Here is a 15,660-nt window from a genome sequence, read left to right as displayed (position 1 = left end):
GAAGGAGTGATCAGTGATTGGGGGGAATGATCAGAGACGAGAAGGAGTGATCAGTGATTGGAAGGAGTGATCAGTGATTGGAGGGAGTGATCAGAGACGAGAAGGAGTGATCAGTGATTGGAAGGAGTGATCAGTGATTGGAGGGAATGATCAGTGATTGGAAGGAGTGATCAGTGATTGGGGGGAGTGATCAGAGACGAGAAGGAGTGATCAGTGATTGGAAGGAGTGATCAGTGATTGGAGGGAATGATCAGAGACGAGAAGGAGTGATCAGTGATTGGAGGGAGTGATCAGTGATTGGAGGGAATGATCGGTGATTGGAAGGAGTGATCAGAGACGAGAAGGAGTGATCAGTGATTGGAGGGAGTGATCAGTGATTGGAGGGAATGATCAGAGACAAGAAGGAGTGATCAGTGATTGGAGGGAATGATCAGAGAGGAGAAGAAGTGATCAGTGATTGGAGGGAATGATCAGAGACGAGAAGGAGTGATCAGTGATTGGAGGGAATGATCAGTAATGGAAGGGAATGATCAGTTATGGAAGGGAATGAACAGTGATTGGAAGGAGTGATCAGTGATTGGAAGGAGTGATCAGTGATTGGAAGGAGTGATCAGTGATTGGAAGGAGTGATCAGTGATTGGAGGGAATGATCAGAGACGAGAAGGAGTGATCAGTGATTGGAAGGAGTGATCAGTAATGGAAGGGAATGATCAGTGATTGGAAGGAGTGATCAGTTATTGGAGGGAATGATCAGTGATTGGAAGGAGTGATCAGTGATTGGAGGGAGTGATCAGTGATTGGAGGGAATGATCAGTGATTGGAGGGAATGATCAGTGATTGGAAGGAGTGATCAGTGATTGGAGGGAATGATCAGAGACGAGAAGGAGTGATCAGTGATTGGAGGGAATGATCAGTGATCGGAAGGAGTGATCAGTGATTGGAGGGAGTGATCAGAGACGAGAAGGAGTGATCAGTGATTAGAAGGAGTGATCAGAGACGAAAAGGAGTGATCAGAGACGAGAAGGAGTGATCAGTGATTGGAAGGAGTGATCATAGAGGAGAAGGAGTGATCAGTGATTGGAGGGAATGATCAGAGACGAGAAGGAATGATCAGTGATTGGAAGGAATGATCAGTGATTGGAAGGAATGATCAGTGATTGGAGGGAATGATCAGTGATTGGAGGGAGTGATCAGTGATTGGAGGGAGTGATCAGTGATTGGAGGGAGTGATCAGTGATTGGAGGGAGTGATCAGTGATTGGAGGGAGTGATCAGTGATTGGAGGGAATGATCAGTGATTGGAGGGAATGATCAGTGATTGGAGGGAATGATCGGTGACAGGAGGGAATGATCAGTGATTGGAGGGAATGATCAGTGATTGGAGGGAATGATCAGTGATATGAGGGAATGATCAGTGATTGGAGGGAGTGATCAGTGATTGGATGGAATGATCAGTGATTGGAGGGAATGATCGGTGACAGGAGGGAGTGATCAGTGATTGGAGGGAGTGATCAGTGATTGGAGGGAATGATCAGTAATTGGAGGGAATGATCAGTGATTGGAAGGAGTGATCAGAGACGAGAAGGAGTGATCAGTGATTGGAGGGAGTGATCAGTGATTGGAGGGAGTGATCAGTGATTGGAGGGAATGATCGGTGATTGGAAGGAGTGATCAGAGACGAGAAGGAGTGATCAGTGATTGGAGGGAGTGATCAGTGATTGGAGGGAATGATCAGAGACAAGAAGGAGTGATCAGTGATTGGAGGGAATGATCAGAGAGGAGAAGAAGTGATCAGTGATTGGAGGGAATGATCAGAGACGAGAAGGAGTGATTAGTGATTGGAGGGAGTGATCAGTGATTGGAGGGAGTGATCAGTGATTGGAGGGAATGATCAGTGATTGGAGGGAATGATCAGTGATTGGAGGGAATGATCAGTGATATGAGGGAATGATCAGTGATTGGAAGGAGGAGTGATCAGAGACAAGAAGTAGTGATCAGTGATTGGAAGGAATGATCAGTGATTGGAAGGAGTGATCAGTAATTGGAGGGAATGATCAGTGATTGGAAGGAGTGATCAGAGACGAGAAGGAGTGATCAGTGATTGGAGGGAATGATCAGTGATTGGAGGGAGTGATCAGTGATTGGAGGTAGTGATCAGTGATTGGAGGGAGTGATCAGTGATTGGAAGGAGTGATCAGTGATTGGAAGGAATGATCAGTAATGGAAGGGAATGATCAGTAATGGAAGGAAATGATCAGTGATTGGAGGGAATGATCAGTGATTGGAGGGAATGATCAGTGATTGGAGGGAATGATCGGTGACAGGAGGGAATGATCGGTGACAGGAGGGAATGATCAGTGATTGGAGGGAATGATCAGAGACAAGAAGGAGTGATCAGTGATTGGAGGGAGTGATCAGTGATTGGAAGGAGTGATCAGTGATTGGGGGGAATGATCAGAGACGAGAAGGAGTGATTAGTGATTGGAGGGAGTGATCAGTGATTGGAGGGAGTGATCAGTGATTGGAGGGAGTGATCAGTGATTGGAGGGAGTGATCAGTGATTGGAAGGAGTGATCAGTGATTAGAGGGAGTGATCAGTGATTGGAGGAAATGATCAGAGACGAGAAGGAGTGATCAGTGATTGGAGGGAATGATCAGAGACGAGAAGGCGTGATCAGTGATTGGAGGGAGTGATCAGTGATTGGAGGGAGTGATCAGTGATTGGAGGGAGTGATCAGAGACAAGAAGGAGTGATCAGTGATTGGAGGGAGTGATCAGTGATTGGAGGGAGTGATCAGTGATTGGAGGGAATGATCAGTGATTGGAGGGAATGATCAGAGACAAGAAGGAGTGATCAGTGATTGGAGGGAATGATCAGAGACGAGAAGGAGTGATCAGTGATTGGAGGGAGTGATCAGTGATTGGAGGGAGTGATCAGTGATTGGAGGGAATGATCAGAGACAAGAAGGAGTGATCAGTGATTGGAGGGAATGATCAGAGACAAGAAGGAGTGATCAGTGATTGGAGGGAGTGATCAGTGATTGGAGGGAGTGATCAGTGATTGGAGGGAATGATCAGAGACAAGAAGGAGTGATCAGTGATTGGAGGGAATGATCAGAGACAAGAAGGAGTGATCAATGATTGGAGGGAATGATCAGAGACAAGAAGGAACGATCAGTGATTGGAGGGAATGATCAGAGACAAGAAGGAGTGATCAGTGATTGGAGGGAGTGATCAGTGATTGGAGGGAATGATCAGAGACAAGAAGGAGTGATCAGTGATTGGAGGGAATGATCAGAGACAAGAAGGAGTGATCAGTGATTGGAGGGAATGATCAGTGATCGGAAGGAGTGATCAGAGACGAGAAGGAGTGATCAGTGATTGGAGGGAATGATCAGTGATCGGAAGGAGTGATCAGAGACGAGAAGGAGTGATCAGTGATTGGAGGGAATGATCAGTGATTGGGGGAAATGATCAGAGACGAGAAGGAGTGATCAGTGATTGGAGGGAGTGATCAGTGATTGGAGGGAATGATCAGTGATTGGGGGGAGTGATCAGAGACGAGAAGGAGTGATCAGTGATTGGGGGGAATGATCAGAGACGAGAAGGAGTGATCAGTGATTGGAAGGAGTGATCAGTGATTGGAGGGAGTGATCAGAGACGAGAAGGAGTGATCAGTGATTGGAAGGAGTGATCAGTGATTGGAGGGAATGATCAGTGATTGGAAGGAGTGATCAGTGATTGGGGGGAGTGATCAGAGACGAGAAGGAGTGATCAGTGATTGGAAGGAGTGATCAGTGATTGGAGGGAATGATCAGAGACGAGAAGGAGTGATCAGTGATTGGAGGGAGTGATCAGTGATTGGGGGGAGTGATCAGAGACGAGAAGGAGTGATCAGTGATTGGAAGGAGTGATCAGTGATTGGAGGGAATGATCAGTGATTGGAAGGAGTGATCAGTGATTGGGGGGAGTGATCAGAGACGAGAAGGAGTGATCAGTGATTGGAAGGAGTGATCAGTGATTGGAGGGAATGATCAGAGACGAGAAGGAGTGATCAGTGATTGGAGGGAGTGATCAGTGATTGGGGGGAGTGATCAGAGAGGAGAAGGAGTGATCAGTGATTGGAGGGAATGATCAGAGACGAGAAGGAGTGATCAGTGATTGGAGGGAGTGATCAGTGATTGGGGGGAGTGATCAGAGACGAGAAGGAGTGATCAGTGATTGGAGGGAATGATCAGAGACGAGAAGGAGTGATCAGTGATTGGAGGGAGTGATCAGTGATTGGAGGGAGTGATCAGTGATTGGAGGGAGTGATCAGTGATTGGGGGGAGTGATCAGAGACGAGAAGGAGTGATCAGTGATTGGGGGGAATGATCAGAGACGAGAAGGAGTGATCAGTGATTGGAAGGAGTGATCAGTGATTGGAGGGAATGATCAGTGATTGGAAGGAGTGATCAGTGATTGGGGGGAGTGATCAGAGACGAGAAGGAGTGATCAGTGATTGGAAGGAGTGATCAGTGATTGGAGGGAATGATCAGAGACGAGAAGGAGTGATCAGTGATTGGGGGGAATGATCAGAGACGAGAAGGAGTGATCAGTGATTGGAGGGAGTGATCAGTGATTGGAGGGAGTGATCAGTGATTGTAGGGAATGATCAGTTATGGAAGGGAGTGATCAGTGATTGGAGGGAATGATCAGTGATTGGAAGGAGTGATCAGTGATTGGAAGGAGTGATCAGTGATTGGAGGGAATGATCAGTGATTGGAAGGAGTGATCAGTGATTGGAGGGAATGATCAGTGATTGGAAGGAGTGATCAGTGATCGGAAGGAGTGATCAGTAATGGAAGGGAATGATCAGTGATTGGAAGGAGTGACCAGTGATTGGAGGGAATGATCAGTGATTGGAGGGAATGATCAGTGATTGGAGGGAGTGATCAGTGATTGGAGGGAATGAACAGAGACGAGAAGGAATGATCAGTGATTGGAAGGAGTGATCAGTGATTGGAGGGAGTGATCAGTTATTGGAGGGAATGATCAGTGATTGGAGGGAGTGATCAGTGATTGGAGGGAATGATCAGTAATGGAAGGGAATGATCAGTTATGGAAGGGAGTGATCAGTGATTGGAGGGAATTGCAGCGTACTCAAGTTGTGTGTAGTAGGTGTTTCTGGGTGATGTAGTGCAATATACACTAACCTGGTACAGCTGACTCTCTGCAAGGGCAGGTATAGGTAAAGATAGTTCGTGACGCCAGTGCCAAGTAAACGGTGGCACGCCGTTTGCGGATGCAGGAATAAATCGAGGAAACGTGGTCTTAAAACAGAACTCCAACTTTAGTAGTTTTCAAGCAGAGACAATATTGGAATCGCAGTTCCTTGGCATACAGTCGATTTTGCAATTCGGTCGATGCAGGCAATTCAGTTACAGCAAGGTGATTACAGAGTGTTGAACACAGGACTTGCAGCACAGGAGCTTGCACTCTAATTCTGTCTGATCCTGGAATACAGCAATCTTCACCAAGGCCCATTAACCTAGTTCTGGCTTTATATCCTTGGCTATAGCTTTAATAAGTACCTCCTCTGTCTTTCTGAGTACCTCTTGCTTTCCTGATCTTTGCTTCTGTCTCTCTCAGCTTCTGGACACTTCCTGAGGCTCTAGAAACTTCTGAGCTGTGGTCTAGACTGACTTTTGCTTCCCTGTCTGGGCCTTATATAAACTAGGGCTCTCTAGCTCCCTCTAGCGACTAGAAGCTGGAATGACACCCCTAGCAGGCCTGTACATGCAAGTGTCATAGTAACAGGGAAACACATAGCATTACATTACATGACATTTTATAAAACTGACATATAACAACTTCTCCATAACTAAGGAGGGACGACAGCACACCAAGTGACACTTTGGTAGTGACGGGTATTACAGTTCCCGTACACTACATACCCCACTGCTTTAAGCTGAGTACGACCTCGTACTCCATCATGGGTCGCCCAACTGGAATCTCTACCTGAAACAGAAAACAGAGACATGCAGGCATACATACATGTAATTCATCTGCATTTACATTTACATCAGGTCCAATTGGCAAAGGTGCAGTGTGGTGACAAGGGGCATCGTTCTCTTCTCTCAGGATAGTGAATGGAACGGGGGCGCTGACCTGGCACAGCGTAACATTATAACCAGGATAGTCCATGACAAAGAATAAGTCCATAATAGAACAGCAAAATAACGGAACTACCCAGGAGTTTCCTGTGGGTGTATCACAGGCAAGGGCTCACGTGGAGGAGTCCATTCTTGCGCACAAATGTCAAGTAAGGTATTGCCCGTGGCAACTGTTTGGGAGGAGACACCACCAGAATAATCAAAGTCTCCTAAACGGACTGGCGGGCGTCCCCTGGTCATCCTGGTAGACCTTCTCAAAACAGGGGTCTCCTCTTCCCTTAGCAACGAGGTAGAAGGGAGAGGAGCAACAGGAGGGTCTCCAACAGGGAGATCTTGGTCAGGAACAACTGGAACAATTAGATCCACTAGAGGGGGAACTGGATCCAGGGCATCTTGAACCGGCTCTTCTGGAGGTGAAGACGCAATAGGTGCCGGAGCAGGCACCAGCAAGTTCAACCAAGGTGTCAGAAGCCAATGCATGGGATCAGCGTCATACCTCAGATTACTGACAGCCTGCATAGGATCCTCAGGCTGTATTGCTGACTCTGACACAGGATATTCTGATCCAGAACTCTTGGCACTGGGTTCTGGTGTCAGGCAGAGCTTCAACCGGTTTCGGTGTACAATTTGGGATCCCTTGTCTTCCCGGGTGATCTCATAAGTGTGAGTTCCAACATTTGGGATTGCAGTGACAACATAAGGACTTCGCTCCCACTTACTGTCCAATTTGCTGGTACAGCGGTTATTCTTTAACCATACCACGGCCCCTATGGTCAAGGGTTCTGCCTGGGCTGCCTGATCATAGTCTCTCTGCTGTCGGTCTCTAGCAAAGTCCATACGTTCCTGAACAATGGCTTTGGCTGCATCCAATCGCCTTTGGTGCTCAGCAACCCAGTCGGTGTTAGGTAATGGGTTAATGCAATCAGGTACGTGTATGTCCAATGAATGATCAGCAGGCAATGTCCCTTGGCGCCCAAACATCAAGTAAAAAGGGGTATACCCGGTGGAACAATGTATGGTATGATTGTATGTGAACATGAGCTGTGGCAACAGACTGGGCCAATCTCCTCTGTTCTCAGGAGGCACGGCCCTCAGCATCTCTATCAAGGTCTGATTCATTTTTTCACATAATCCGTTACCTTGAGGATGGTAGGCCGTTGTCCGGATCTTCTTACAGTTGTGTAAGCGGCACAGTTCATGGAACAGATGGGACTCAAAAGCAGGTCCTTGATCGGTGAGGATCTTTTCTGGACATCCGTAGGGCAGGAGGAAGTGCTTCCAGAACATTTCGGCTGTAGTCTTCGCTGTCTGGTCTCTCACAGGCACCGCTACAACAAACTTTGTGAAATGGTCAATAATAGTCATGGCATAAGCATACCCTGAGCGACTAGGCTCCAGTTTTACATGGTCGATGGCGACAAGTTCAAGAGGACGAGTACTTACAATGGGTCTCAGTGGTGCCCTCTGATCATGGTGCTCACTTCGTTTTAAGGCACAGGCTACACACTCTCGACACCACTTCTCCATGTCTTCTCTCATGCCTACCCAGTAAAACCGCTGGCGGATAGTAGCCTCAGTTTTTTGGACCCCAAAGTGACCGGATTGATTGTGGTACATCTCCAACACCATACCTGCATCTCGTCGGGGTATGAGAATCTGGTGTACTCTCTCGTTGGACACTGGGTCTAGACTTCTCCGTAGCAATAGGCCCTTTTGTATGAAGAGTTGATGGCGCTGTCTCCACAGTTTGATGAGCTCAGGATCTGCACTCTTACGCCGAATCCTCTCAGGGGCTCTGCCACTAGTAATGAAGTCCAACAACTCACCCAGCACTCTACTTTCAGACTGTAATTTCACCCACCTTTCTTCTTTAGGATCAGGCCTACTGGAGGGTGAAGGAACTGCAGCTCTGTTATTGGTAGCTCGAGCCTGATCCTGTTGAGCAAATTTGTTATAGAAGGCCGGCATCTCTACATCTTCCCAAGCATCTCGCACATCATCAGGAGCTGTCTCTGTGGGAAGCCTGGATAAAGCATCAGCATTATCATTAGTACGTCCAGCACGATACTTTACAGAGAAATTATAGTTGGCAAGGCGAGAGGCCCATCTCTGCTCCAAGGCCCCCAATCTAGCTGTATTGAGATGCGCCAGAGGGTTATTGTCCGTGAATGCAATGAACGGGGTGGCGGCTAGATAATCCTTGAATTTTTCCGTCACTGCCCACACTAATGCCAGGAACTCTAGTTTGAAGGAACTATAATTCTGGTCATTTTTCTCAGCTCCTTTCAGGGAGCGGCTTGCATATGCTATCACTCTCTCTTTTCCCTCTTGGATTTGGGCTAACACAGCTCCCAGGCCTCGCTTGCTAGCATCAGTATAAAGATGGAAGGGCTTGCTATAATCTGGATAACCTAACACAGGAGGCTCGGTCAGTTTCTTTTTTAGCAATTGGAACGCTATCTCTCTTTTCTCATTCCACTCAATGGGCACAGGAGTTCTAGGACTCTTTTTGGGTTGCCCCCTCAAGAGTTCCTGGATAGGATCAGCTATTTGAGCAAAATGGGGGATAAAGCGTCTATAGTAGCCGGCAAAACCCAGGAAACTCCTCACCTCTTTGACGGTAGTAGGAACCGGCCAATTACAGACAGCTGCCAATTTATCAGGGTCAGGTTGCACTCCCTCTCCGCTTACTACATGCCCCAGGTATCTTACTGCAGGTTTGAGCAGGTGACACTTGGATGGCTTTACCTTCAAGCCATATTTGATAAGGATTTCAAATACTTCTGCCAAATGTTTCAGATGGTCTTCATATGTTTTTGAGTACACAATGACGTCATCAAGATACAGCAGCACTGTTTCGAAGTTTTTGTGACCCAAACACCGCTCCATTAGTCTCTGGAAAGTTCCCGGGGCATTACATAGCCCGAACGGCATACAATTGAATTCATACAGGCCCATGGGAGTGGTGAAAGCAGTCTTTTCCCTATCTGCAGGGGCCATGGGTACTTGCCAGTAGCCACTGGTCAAGTCCAATGTGGAGAAATAGGCAGAAGAGCCCAGAGCAGTTAGTGACTCCTCAATGCGGGGCAGTGGGTATGCATCTTTGTGGGTTATTTGATTAATTTTCCTATAATCCACACAGAAACGGATACCACTGTCCGTCTTCTTTACAAGGACCAGGGGTGCAGCCCACGGACTACGGCTGTCCCGGATTACATTAGAGTCTTTCATCTCTTGGATCATTTCTTTTACAGTCTGATATGAAGTAGGTGGTAAGGGTCTGTATCTCTCCTTGATAGGAGGATGAGAGCCAGTAGGTATGGTGTGTTGTATGGCACTAACCTCTCCATAATCAGTAGCATGCTTACTGAAGGCCTGGTGGTGCTCCTTGACAAGCTGAAGAATCCCTTCTTGTTGATGTTGGGGGGTAGTCTCGTCCCCTACATGGAGCTCTTCCCACCAGGGCACTTGTGGCTGGGTCACCGGCGAACATCCGCTGACTGCAGCTGGCGGCTTTTCCGTCACTGGAAGACGGATGATGTCTTGGAAGGACACCTGAGAAAGCTGGGCAACACGGCAATGCTTAGTAAGCGCAACAGGATGATCACTCAGGTTAATCAGACGGACAGGTACTTTACCTTGGGAGACGTTCACCAGGCACTTGGCAGCTCTCACAAAAGGATAATTCTCCATCTGGATTGGTTCCACAAGGGCTGGATAATCTCGGCCTTGGACTCCCAGGACAGCATGACACCACAAAAGAGTTTGAGAATTAGGAGGCAAAGTCACAGGCTTAATATCACGGATCCTGGCAGTACAAATCTCTCCTTTCCCATTAGCAAACCTCTGCTGGGCACTTAACACAGTAATAGTCTTTTGAATCACCCTCCTGGATGCAGAGGAAGCAGTGGGCAAAGTCTGATGTAATACGGCAAGTATTTCAGAATAACAGTTTTTGAAGACATTGGTGCCTAGAATGACAGGATGTCCTCCTCTGTCACCGGCCTGTACTACGATCACTCCCTGTTGAGGCAGGGTTACTTCTCCCACCTGCAGGGTGGGTTCCCAGTATCCATGAATCTTTACTGGTTTGCCATTGCTGGCGATAATTTCCACCCAGGATTCAGGCGGTTTGGTCAACTGGTTGGTGTCCCAGAACTTTTCAAATGCAGGCAGCTGAATAGTAGTGACCTGAGACCCAGTATCTAATAGGGCTTCAAAGGGGACCCCGTTGATCTCTATATGGATTTTAGGATGGGATCCTACATAACGTGGCATCCAATTTGGATCCTCTGGACCTAGTGTTCTACCTCCCGAGGGGTGGTCCTCAGCCTCAGGGGTTGCCCGTTTAACTGCCAGCACGTGGATTCTGTGTGTCCCAGCTTTTTGCAGTATGTACACACGGGCCGCTTGCGATCTCTATTACGCCTCCCAGGATCCCTGGGGTGAGTCTCTTGGTAAGGAGGTGGGAACGGCCTAGGAGATGACAGGAACTCTTCATCTAGCATTATGGGTTTTTCCCATTCCTCTATTTTTCTGCACACTTTCTCTAGACTTTTAGTGAGGTGATTTACTTGCTCTGTCAGCATGGCGATAGTATCGGTAGCTGACACTTGAACAGCTTGGCCGGCCTCAGCTCGGTTAGTGATAAGCGGTTTTGGCCTGCAGGCTGATGATTCAGGTGGGGTGCTCAACTCAGGAGATACTGCGGACCCCAGAATTTTTATAGCCAGTTCTTTAAAGTCCAGAAAGGTACTGTTAGGGTGCTGGGCGGACAGCATCTTTAACTGGGTCCTTATTTGTTCACTAGACACCCCGTTGATAAATTGTTCCCTCAGGGTCTGGTCCCGGTTATCAGCCTCTTTGGGATCTATCTGAATTACAGCCCCTAAAGCCTCCTGAAGTGATAGGGCATAGTCACGGAGGGGCTCACCGGACTTCTGTCTCTTGCCAAAGAAGTGCATCTTTATCTCTGAGGCAGTCCTAGTTTCAAAAGTGGCCCTGAGGCGGGTGAAGATCTGTTCTAGAGTACTCCGCTCAGTAGCAGGCCAGGATAATACCTCTCTGCGGGCAGCTCCCTCCAGTTGTGCTAGCAGGATTTCCATTTGCTGGTCGGCATTTATAGGGTATAATCGGAATAGTGCCAGCAACTTTTCTTCAAAGTCCCGTAGGGTATGGGTCTCTCCCCTGTAGCGGGGGAACCATGGGGCCCCGAAATAGTAGGGCATGGTAAAGGGCATCATGCTAGGGGCTGTAGGGTGATCAGGAGTTGCAAGCTCTCCCTGGGTCGGCTGCTCAGGCACTCCTGGCTCTGACATGGTAGTCTATTGAGAGGTGGCCGCTGGCGACTACAGGGGCCGGTACACTCCCCTTCCCTCCGGTTACAAGTGCTTACCGGTATCGCCGGGCTTGCGCAGGCCAAGTCTCGCGAGGTTCCGGACGTCCTGAGCACCCGATGACGTAGAAGAAACAGGGCCGCGGCGGTGCGATGATGAAGAGGGCGGGACTCTCTGTGTCTTTGCAGGGATCCGCCCACGAAGGTCCTCAGCGGCGCGGGAAACTTTACTCCAAGCAGCCGGTGGCCATCTTTAGCAAAACGCTGTCCATTCACTGACAGCAAGCAGGATTGCAAAAAGTCCACAAAACCACATTCCAATGCGGCGGTTTTCTTCCTCTGTGCAGCGCAACACTGCACAGCGCTTTTTAGAGGTTTTTGGTACACTTTGGGTATGATTTTCAGTCCACAAAGTCCACTTGCAATAAACAGGCAAATTGTCACTTTGGTCACAGGGCAACTGTATAAGGCACAAAGTTCACGCTTCTTGCACTAGAAAGCGTGCGTATCCTGTTCGTGACGCCAAAAGAGAAGTGCAGCGTACTCAAGTTGTGTGTAATAGGTGTTTCTGGGTGATGTAGTGCAATATACACTAACCTGGTACAGCTGACTCTCTGCAAGGGCAGATATAGGTAGAAATAGTTTGTGACGCCAGTGCCAAGTAAACGGTGGCACGCCGTTTGCGGATGCAGGAATAAATCGAGGAAACGTGGTCTTAAAACAGAACTCCAACTTTAGTAGTTTTGCAAGCAGAGACAATATTGGAAATGCAGTTCCTAAGCATACAGTCGATTTTGCAATTCGGTCGATGCAGGCAATTCAGCTACAGCAGGGTAATTACAGAGTGTTGAACACAGGACTTACAGCACAGGAGCTTGCACTCTAATTCTGTCTGATCCTGGAATATAGCATATCTTCACCAAGGCCCATTAACCTAGTCCTGGCTTTATATCCTTGGCTATAGCTTTAATCAGTACCTCCTCTGTCTTTCTGAGTACCTCTTGCTTTCCTGATCTTTGCTTCTGTCTCTCTCAACTTCTGGACACTTCCTCAGGCTCTAGAAACTTCTGAGCTGTGGTCTAGACTGACTTTTGCTTCCCTGTCTGGCCTTATATAAACTAGGGCTCTCTAGCTCCCTCTAGCGACTAGAAGCTGGAATGACACCCCTAGCAGGCCTGTACATGCAAGTTTCATAGTAACAGGGAAACACATAGCATTGCATTACATTTTATAAAACTGACATATACCAACTTCTCCATAACTAAGGAGGGACGACAGCACACCAAGTGACACTTTGGTAGTGACGGGTATTACAGTTCCCGTACACTACAGAATGATCAGAGACGAGAAGGAGTGATCAGTGATTGGAGGGAGTGATCAGTGATGGAAGGGAGTGATCAGTGATTGGAGGGAATGATCAGTGATTGGAAGGAGTGATCAGTGATTGGAGGGAATGATCAAAGAGACGAGAAGGAGTGATCAGTGATTGGATGGAGTGATCAGTGATTGGAAGGAGTGATCAGTGATTGGAGGGAATGATCAGTAATTGGAAGGAGTGATCAGTGATTGGAGGGAGTGATCAGTGATTGGAGGGAATGATCAGTGATTGGAAGGAGTGATCAGTGATTGGAGGGAATGATCAGTGATTGGAAGGAGTGATCAGTGATTGGAAGGAGTGATCAGTGATTGGAGGGAATGATCAGTGATGGAAAGGAATGATCAGTTATGGAGGGGAGTGATCAGTGATTGGAGGGAGTGATCAGTGATTGGAAGGAGTGATCAGTGATTGGAAGGAGTGATCAGTGATTGGAGGGAATGATCAGTGATTGGAAGGAGTGATCAGTGATTGGAGGGAATGATCAGTGATTGGAAGGGATGATCAGTGATTGGAAGGAGTGATCAGTGATTGGAAGGAGTGATCAGTGATTGGAGGGAATGATCAGTGATTGGAGGGAGTAATCAGTGATTGGAAGGAGTGATCAGTGATTGGAGGGAGTGATCAGTGATTGGAAGGAGTGATCAGTGATTGGAGGAAATGATCAGTGATTGGAGGGAATGATCAGTGATTGGAGGGAATGATCAGTGATTGGAGGGAGTGATCAGTGATTGGAGGGAATGATCAGTGATTGGAGGGAGTGATCAGTGATTGGAGGGAGTGATCAGTGATTGGAGGGAATGATCAGTGATTGGAGGGAATGATCAGTGATTGGAGGGAATGATCAGTGATTGGAGGGAGTGATCAGTGATTGGAGGGAATGATCAGTAATGGAAGGGAATGATCAGTAATGGAAGGGAATGATCAGTTATGGAAGGGAATGATCAGTGATTGGAAGGAGTGATCAGTGATTGGAGGGAATGATCAGTGATCGGAAGGAGTGATCAGTGATTGAAGGGAGTGATCAGAGACGAGAAGGAGTGATCAGTGATTGGAGGGAATGATCAGTGATTGGAAGGAGTGATCAGTGATTGGAGGGAATGATCAGTGATTGGAGGGAATGATCAGTGATTGGAGGGAATGATCAGTGATTGGAGGGAGTGATCAGTGATTGGAGGGAGTGATCAGTGATTGGAGGGAATGATCAGTGATTGGAGGGAATGATCAGTGATTGGAGGGAATGATCAGTGATTGGAGGGAGTGATCAGTGATTGGAGGGAATGATCAGTAATGGAAGGGAATGATCAGTAATGGAAGGGAATGATCAGTTATGGAAGGGAATGATCAGTGATTGGAAGGAGTGATCAGTGATTGGAGGGAATGATCAGTGATCGGAAGGAGTGATCAGTGATTGAAGGGAGTGATCAGAGACGAGAAGGAGTGATCAGTGATTGGAGGGAATGATCAGTGATTGGAAGGAGTGATCAGTGATTGGAGGGAATGATCAGTGATTGGAGGGAATGATCAGTGATTGGAGGGAGTGATCAGTGATTGGAGGGAGTGATCAGTGATTGGAAGGAGTGATCAGTGATTGGAAGGAGTGATCAGTGATTGGAGGGAATGATCAGTGATTGGAGGGAATGATCAGTGATTGGAAGGAGTGATCAGTGATTGGAGGGAGTGATCAGTGATTGGAGGGAGTGATCAGTGATTGGAGGGAATGATCAGTGATTGGAAGGAGTGATCAGTGATTGGAGGGAATGATCAGAGACGAGAAGGAGTGATCAGTGATTGGATGGAGTGATCAGTGATTGGAAGGAGTGATCAGTGATTGGAAGGAGTGATCAGTGATTGGAGGGAGTGATCAGTGATTGGAGGGAGTGATCAGTGATTGGAGGGAATGATCAGTGATTGGAGGGAGTGATCAGTGATTGGAGGGAATGATCAGAGACGAGAAGGAATGATCAGTGATTGGAAGGAGTGATCAGTGATTGGGGGGAATGATCGGTGACAGGAGGGAATGATCAGTGATTGGAGGGAGTGATCAGTGATTGGAGGGAATGATCGGTGATCGGAGGGAATGATCGGTGATTGGAGGGAATGATCAGTGATTGGAGGGAATGATCAGTGATTGGAGGGAATGATCGGTGACAGGAGGGAATGATCGGTGACAGGAGGGAGTGATCAAGGGATTCACTATTAAAGTGTTGTAGACGGTAAAGTGAAGATTTGATGTGTTTCCCCCTGTGGCCAGTTCTTCCATATATGACCGCACACCGTCCCTGATATCTGATGTGTTTCCTCTTGAGCAGGAATCCCTGGAATACCTGGGAGTAAGGGACAGAAAGGAGAAGAAGGTAATACAGCATGTGTTGGCATTCTGCAAAATACCGTCACACAGTAACACCTGGTACTCTCACCCCTGACAGACATGAGGTCTGCTATATACCATCACTTAGTGCTGATACCTGTATATAATACTGACATATAGTACTCTCACCCCTGACACACATGAGGTCTGCTATATACCATCACTTAGTGCTGATACCTGTATATAATACTGACATATAGTACTCTCACCCCTGACACACATGAGATCTGCTATATACCATCACTTAGTGCTGATACCTGTATATAATACTGACATATAGTACTCACCCCTGACACACATGAGGTCTGCTATATACCATCACTAGTGCTGATACCTGTATATAATACTGACATATAGTACTCACCCCTGACACACATGAGGTCTGCTATATACCATCACTAGTGCTGATACCTGTATATAATACT

The 15,660-nt window shown here is 47.5% G+C and overlaps 1 protein-coding gene across 1 annotated transcript in view; it reads left to right on the top strand.

Moving 5' to 3' along the window:
• The window catches only part of LOC121008843 (macrophage receptor MARCO-like), a 123,874-nt gene that overhangs the window by 107,382 nt on the left and 832 nt on the right, over positions 1-15,660 (top strand). The window contains exon 11 of the mRNA XM_040441544.1: positions 15,177-15,221. Coding sequence (XP_040297478.1) covers positions 15,177-15,221 — 45 coding nt within the window. The remainder of the gene's footprint in view (positions 1-15,176; positions 15,222-15,660) is intronic.

The sequence above is a fragment of the Bufo bufo genome, chromosome 7, assembly GCF_905171765.1.
Source record: "Bufo bufo chromosome 7, aBufBuf1.1, whole genome shotgun sequence".
NCBI lineage: Eukaryota > Metazoa > Chordata > Amphibia > Anura > Bufonidae > Bufo > Bufo bufo.
This window is presented reverse-complemented; position numbering and strand designations above follow the sequence as displayed.